Source organism: Carex rostrata, chromosome 8 (assembly GCF_964058835.1).
Source record: "Carex rostrata chromosome 8, lpCarRost1.2, whole genome shotgun sequence".
In the NCBI taxonomy this organism is placed as follows: domain Eukaryota; kingdom Viridiplantae; phylum Streptophyta; class Magnoliopsida; order Poales; family Cyperaceae; genus Carex; species Carex rostrata.
This window is the reverse complement of record NC_135925.1, coordinates 13,050,711-13,057,556: the sequence shown is the minus strand read 5'-3', so window position 1 is coordinate 13,057,556 and position 6,846 is coordinate 13,050,711. Positions and strand designations below refer to the sequence as shown.

The 6,846-nt window shown below is 33.2% G+C and overlaps 1 protein-coding gene across 1 annotated transcript; it reads right to left on the bottom strand.

Moving 5' to 3' along the window:
* Positions 1-2,695: 2,695 nt before the first annotated feature.
* Positions 2,696-6,615, bottom strand: LOC144558638 (uncharacterized). Its single transcript, XM_078307488.1, has 3 exons — positions 5,972-6,615; positions 3,788-3,987; positions 2,696-3,230 (listed from the first exon to the last, which is right to left on the bottom strand). The coding sequence occupies exons 1-3, from the start codon at positions 6,484-6,486 to the stop codon at positions 2,911-2,913; spliced, it is 1,035 nt and encodes a 344-aa protein (XP_078163614.1). The 5' UTR covers positions 6,487-6,615; the 3' UTR covers positions 2,696-2,910.
* Positions 6,616-6,846: the final 231 nt, after the last annotated feature.

The following is a 6,846-nucleotide window of genomic DNA, read 5'->3' as shown; positions in this document are numbered from 1 at the left end:
GATTGCTCAGTTTCATCAATATGCAAAACTGACATACCGCGAAATTCGGTAAAACACTATTCATCGATCCCGTAAATATACTTCACAACAACTCGCAAGATTATACGTCAACTACGTATAACTTTTTTTTCTTAACCGAAATACTATTTGGGAGAGAAACCGAGAAAGAGAGAAAATACCGATTCGTTTCGACACGAAATGGTATGAGTGAATTAGTGATTTTTCTCTCTACCCCTCCACCCCTATTTATAGGGTTTAGGGTCGGTTGCCAAAAGACCAAAATGCCCATCAAGTTCGGCCTATTTACAAGATATGCCATTGAATGGATAAGGATGACATGTCATGTGGATAAGATCGATGACGTGTCATCTGGATAGGATCGATGACATGTCATGCGGATAAGGACGAATCTGAAAAGACCCGAATGCCCTCGGCCCGAATACAAATAATATTCGTATAATTATTCTGAACAATTATATATATTTTTCTTGCGGTTGTTATTTCGGTAATTTATACAACGTGTCCTGCACATTTATAAATTAACCGGTTAACTTTTATACAACGTGTCACACACGTTTATAAATTAATCAATGTTTTTGCTTGTTTATTTTTACATAACATTTATAATTAAATTATAACACGTATAATTAATTATAACCATCTTACTATTGATCATAACCAATTTATAATCAATCACAATAAGATTCTCCGATTAACTCCTATATGGTGTGACCCAATAGGATCTGTGTTATGTTGGTAAATAGAGTTAAAACTGTTTTAACTTCTATAATCATGAGCGGCATCTGGCAACACATCATGACCATCTAATTACACAGATGATGTTGTACTGTACAATATCACGATCCAGTAAACAATTTACTTGTGTCTGTTCTTCTGTCTCATAGCTATCATATCAGTTTCAAGGTAGATGTGTGTCATCCTTGCTAACTGTATCTTTTCTTGATCTTGAGTAGATTATCAAATATAATTACTCTTGTAATTATACCGCATGCAGATAATCTAACTCTACCAAGGGGCCCAGTGATGTTATAGCTCGTATAGAGATACGAGGGACAAATAGTATTCTTGGTAAACTATCACTTCCTCAACTAAGCTATACATATGGAAAAGCTACCGTTATGACTGCTTTTTACGGACAGCGGTGGATAACAATCACACATACATATTTTTCAGTGGGAACGATAAATACCTCATACTGTAGAACGTGACACTGAATGAAAACATAAATGACACGAACACAATTCTATTTAATGTTTCATTCGGGGTCTGTCAAATACCATGTTCCTAGAACATGTATCTATGTGATTAAAATGACATCTTGTGTCAGGTGGTTTGTAAAACTTAACCATCTTTTAATCCAGATACTAACCTTATCGCGGTAATTAGTGTTCCTGCTAATTACCTTGGTCAGTGACCTTTTAAGAGTATATATCATCTATATTATGGAGTTTCACAATTTCAGTCATGAACTCGAAATGATCCATAAATTCAATAATACTCAAGACAACAAAATGATATATAAATAAACATTCAATTCATGAAGAAAGTTTTATGATAATTTATCGTATTATTGACTTCTAAATTATTACAAACTAACATTCTACTCATATATAAATAGAGAGAGAGAGAGAGAGAGAGAGAGATGGGCTACGGTGAGTTGCGAAGTAAAACACGTTTCTACTTCACGCCGTATTTTTATTTTGAAAGTCCAAACGACCGATCCGAACCATTAGATGTTTAATCCATATTGAAATGTGCTTGGAGACCAAATTTTACATTTTTTTGAATTTTTTTAGTATTTATTAAGCATTTTTTAAAATTGCTGTTTTGCTGTGAACAGTAAAAACAGTAAAATTTTCTGGACTATCAGATCAGCGACTTTCAAAATTGCTTAATAAATAATAAAAAAATTCCAAAAAATGTAAAATTTGGTCTCCAAGCACATTTCAATATGGAGAACAAGATGAACGGTTCGGATCGACGTTTTGAACTTTAAAATCACAAAATATGAGCATGAAGTAAAATAGTCGCTTTACTTCGCAACTCACCGTAGCCCATCTCTCTCTCTCTATATATATGTGTGTGTGTGTGTGTACAAGTACTTATGTTAGTACTATATATCTATCTATGGGATGGCAATGATCATAATCTTGTCATGTTTAAGTCCAAATGAGCAAACTAGCCATCGACTATTTGATCTAGACATTAATTATAGGACAACAAATTTTAATATCAGCAGCGCATATGAACCTTTTTGTTAACTTATATATAGTGCAATAATGAACATACTCTAAAATATGCATGGATAATAATTGTTGCAATCGACTTTTCTATAAATTAATACTATATGTATAGATTTTGATATGCGGTCCATTCTAGTATATATTTGTGGCCTTTTTTAACTAATTGGTGGACTTGAAAATTTATTCAGAAGAAATGAATATTCACAGTTCATATTTAGGGTTTGATTTTTTTTTTTTTTCAGAATCAAAATATACAATTTTTTTATACATTCAAGTATGATAAATGTTTCCGTTTCTGATGCATTCAAGTTAATTATTAATTAGTTAGCATTATCCTGATGTAATTTTTTATTCTTTACTGACAGATGGAGGAGACCTAACTAGAAAGGAAACAAAGGCCATCAAGAGGGCATAAAAAGCAGCTGAAATAATATCTCTTGTAACATGGCTAGCTGACTGCCTCTCTGAAAAAAGAAGGCATTTAAAACAAAAGTTAAATGCTAGAGAAAAAAGGAAAAGAAAACATGATTCCCACTAAAAGGGCAAGAAGGAAAGAGAGAGACAGAAAAGAAAGGCTGATAGAATCCCTGTTATAGCCAGTCCTCTTCTATCATATCAACCTCTCTCTCTCTCTCTCTCTCTCTCTCTACATAAAGTCTACTTGAAACAAAGTCTGTCCTTTGTTTGAACTTGAACTTGAACTGAAGGTGTTCTGGTGGTGATAGAAAGGTTGTTTTTCTTCAATTAGTGCGTCAAAGGGGAGAGCACCTTGGTTTTGTTCATGGTAGATGTTAAGGCTTTGATTTGAGAACTCTGAGTCTAATTTTGCCACCTCTCCAAGAGACAATGTAGTGGTGCTGCCATTGAGTTTCTCTAGGGTTTGCAACTTGTTTGGGACTTCTGCATGGCAACCCTCCAAGTTGCAACTTGTGCTAGACATGCTTGTTGTAGAATTGTTTGTGATTGCTGCACATGTTATATATAATGAGCATGTATATATATATGAGTTGATCGAGAACAAGTAATGAAAAGCATAAACAGAAAAAAAATAAAAATATATATAAACTAAACTCGTTCATATTAAATGCTCATTTTGTACATTGGTATTATAGCTTTTTTTTTTTTTGAGAAAGTATTATAGCTAAAATTGACACAGAGAAGTATAGAACAGACCTTGTAAAGTTACAGAACAATAGCTAACAGATTTGCTGGCTTATAGTACTAGCAAAATATTGTTTGCGATGTCAACATTGATTTGACATCACTAGTATTAGCTGTGACTCCTACCAACAAAATTATATTTGTAATACTGCATCCTATTCCTACTATTTACATTATACAAGCTGGAACCTGTTGTTGATGCAAATGAGTTGAGGATAATAAACTGCAAAAACATAAGAATTACATCTTGATGGATTAGGGTTTACCATGACAAATAGGAGGGGGGGTGGGGGAGAATAAAAATTATTATATATATATACAAGTTAAAAATAAACGGTACGTAGAGATTAGATTAGGCTTACAACTGTTGTCATTGGTTGGTTTGTAATTAGGGGCAGAGGTGGTGCTAGCAGTAGTACTAGACTTTATTTTATGAGAGGCATGAACTGGGTCTTTATTATTTGAAGGGATGAGTTGGGGTTTTCTCCTCCTGCGGTTGTGATCAGCCAGGCGCTTTCTGCAACTCCTTTTGGCCTCATCAAACTCTGCCACCACATGGAACCTGTCATGCATGTGCCACCGCTAATCAGACACACTTTATATATATATATATATATATATATATATATATATATATATATATATATATATATATATATATATATTAACACCAACAATATTGTAAAGAGACCAATAAAATCATATATATATAGCGCCAAAAATAATTAACAACATTGGAATTTGGAAGGTTAAAAAAAGGAAATAGCAAGAAAGGTGAAAAATGCACAGATAATAAATCAATGTTATAATTAAATAAAAGTTCGTTAATAAAATATATATATATATATGTATATATATATATATATATATTTGTCCTTTTCAAATGGTCTGAAATATTGCACCTGAGACATTAACATTTAGCATGCACAGTATAAGCAGCTTTCAAGGCTCAATTCAAGTGCTATCTCAATCAATTACAGGTGAGATTTCCTTATTCAACATTCAACTAATCCCTGACTTAATTATTTTATTAAATAAGATTATTCATACTATGGGTTTCAATGGTTTAAATAAGACTAAGCATCAATGCATGCATACAGTAATAGGCAACATCTCTTTAGTAGCTTTCAATGGTTTATATATGCAGCATGCATATATACATAAATAGGCAACATCTCTTGAGTAGCTAGCTAGCTAGACTCCTAATTTTTCTTTATTTGTTTCAAGGATGCAAAGTAACACAGGTGAAAATAAATTATATCCTCCATGTAATTAAGTTTCTATTGAGCTTTCTCAAAAAAAAAAAAAAAATAAATAAATAAATAAATAAATAAATAAATAAATTTCCTATTCAGAGGTAAATATAAAAATACTCAAAGGAGAATGGAGGTGAATGCTACTTTTTATGCATCTCAAGGGCTAATTAATTAATTTGTATTTGAATGTACCTCATGTTTCTCTAACCTTCAAAATGATTAATCATAGTTTTAGTTTAAAATACTAGCAGTTAAGAACTTAAGATGAGTACTGCAAAATGTGACCATGAAAGAAGAACAATATTCATTACTATTTATCATGTTTTGAATGAATTCGTCTTAAAATTTGAATGGAAAATTGACTGTAATCTTTTTCATGTCAGACATATTCCAAAAAAAAAATCTGTTTCTTATGTTTTCTAATTTGCCGAAAACTTCTTTTTTTTTTTTTTTCTGTCCAAAAACATATATTATTATTGAACAAATGTACCTAAATTTAGTGGGTGAGGGATAGAATGATTGAAATTTGAAAGAGATGTACACAGTACACTAGCCAACTGTTATATAGTTGACAGGAATTAACATGGGAGAAGTAATGGCCAGTTACTGTTCCTCGGTGTTCACACAAGTTAATTATAATCCCAGGCCTCATGTCAGACGTTAAGCAACAGACTCAGAGAGAGAGAGAGAGAGTAAGACAACAAAACGCAGCAAAGAAGTGAAAGATGTGAAATTCTTTTTTTTTTTTTCTTTTTTTTGATGAAATGAAAGATGTGTGATTTTTTGTCCTATCTAACAGTCTGGTGCATGCATCTCTTACTAATGTTCCCAGAATAAAAGACAAGAACAGTAAAGAGGGAGAAACAATATATCGACCAAACATTAACAATATTTAAGTTCTTCAATTTCTCCAAATGATATATAAGTTTTTTTGTACTGAATGAACCAAAAATAAATAAATTATTTAGATTTACTTGTATATTAAGTTCCCCAAAACATTTCCTAAAAGAGATTAATTGTAGTAGAAACAAAAATGAAAATATCAAATCCAGAAAGAGTATCTGATATTTTCTCAAAACAGCAAAAGTACATAGAACAGTGTGCAGTTCTAATATATGTTTTTTAAGAAATGAATTTTTTTAAGTGGAGAAATAGAAATGTCATTCTAAAATACTAGGAACCCAAAAACAAAAGCAAAGGAAGTCAACTGAAAAAGTATGGAAAGTATATATTTCTTCATAAATCAAACAGTTCTTTAGTTCAAAAAGATAAATGCAAAAATATATATACCTACTGCACTGTTGACAAAATCTCTCTTGCAACCCTCCGATTAAAACCATGGGTGCCTTTGAATGAAACTCACACACCTTGTGCCTCCTATGGTAATGCTTTGCACCCGTTAGGTCATTTTTGCACCCGTCGACTTGACATCTCGGCGGGTTTAGGTTCTGACCCGATCCATATGCCCCGAACCCAAAAAGACTTCTTGTTGTTGTGTTGAAATAGGTGCGCTGACCCAAGTTCAACCCGATACCGATACCGATACCAATACCAATTCCATCCTCTCTTTTAACCATACCTAGCGGGTTATCGGGTAAAGGATATGGAAAGGCAAAGCTGTGACTGGCTTCACCATAGGTGGAACTGTTGTAGGTGGGGAAAAGAGGTGGCAGTGGGGATGACACGCAGTCTCCAAATGGTACTGAGGTTGTGAAAGTTGAGTTAGGGTTTTCTAAGTAGGGAACATAAGGTGGTAGGAGAAACGGGTCTAGCTGGTTCGGATTCGGGTTGGAAATGGGGTTCATTATTTTGTTTTCAGTGTTTTCTTTCTTTCTATTTTGAAGGCGTGAATGGGAAAGAAGAGAAAGGTGGGGAGGTTTGTTTCACATGGAGAGATAAAGAGTACACAGAGAGTACCAGACCAGAGAGGACCGAGTGGCTTCTCTTTGTTTGTAGAGAGAGAGAGAGAGAGAGAGAGATGACAGAGAAAGGATAGAGAAGGTTGTGCAGTTTCTCTTATTTTACTGTGTTATATAGTACTTGAACTATTTTACTGTTTTACTTCTTCTTCTCTAGTTCTCTGTTAGGAAAGAGGAGAGAACACTTTATGAAATAATTAGCTGGAGAATGAAGAGGATTTGTTTGTTAAAAGATAATTGGTGCGA

Coding starts and splice junctions, on each gene's coding strand:
- LOC144558638 (XM_078307488.1), bottom strand. CDS start 6,486: ATGAACCCCATTTCCAACCCGAATCCGAACCAGCTAGACCCGTTTCTC. Junction 3,988..5,971: donor TTTTGTCAACAGTGCAGTAG/GTATATATATTT, acceptor CATGCATGACAG/GTTCCATGTGGTGGCAGAGT. Junction 3,231..3,787: donor ACCAACCAATGACAACAGTT/GTAAGCCTAATC, acceptor TAACATGTGCAG/CAATCACAAACAATTCTACA.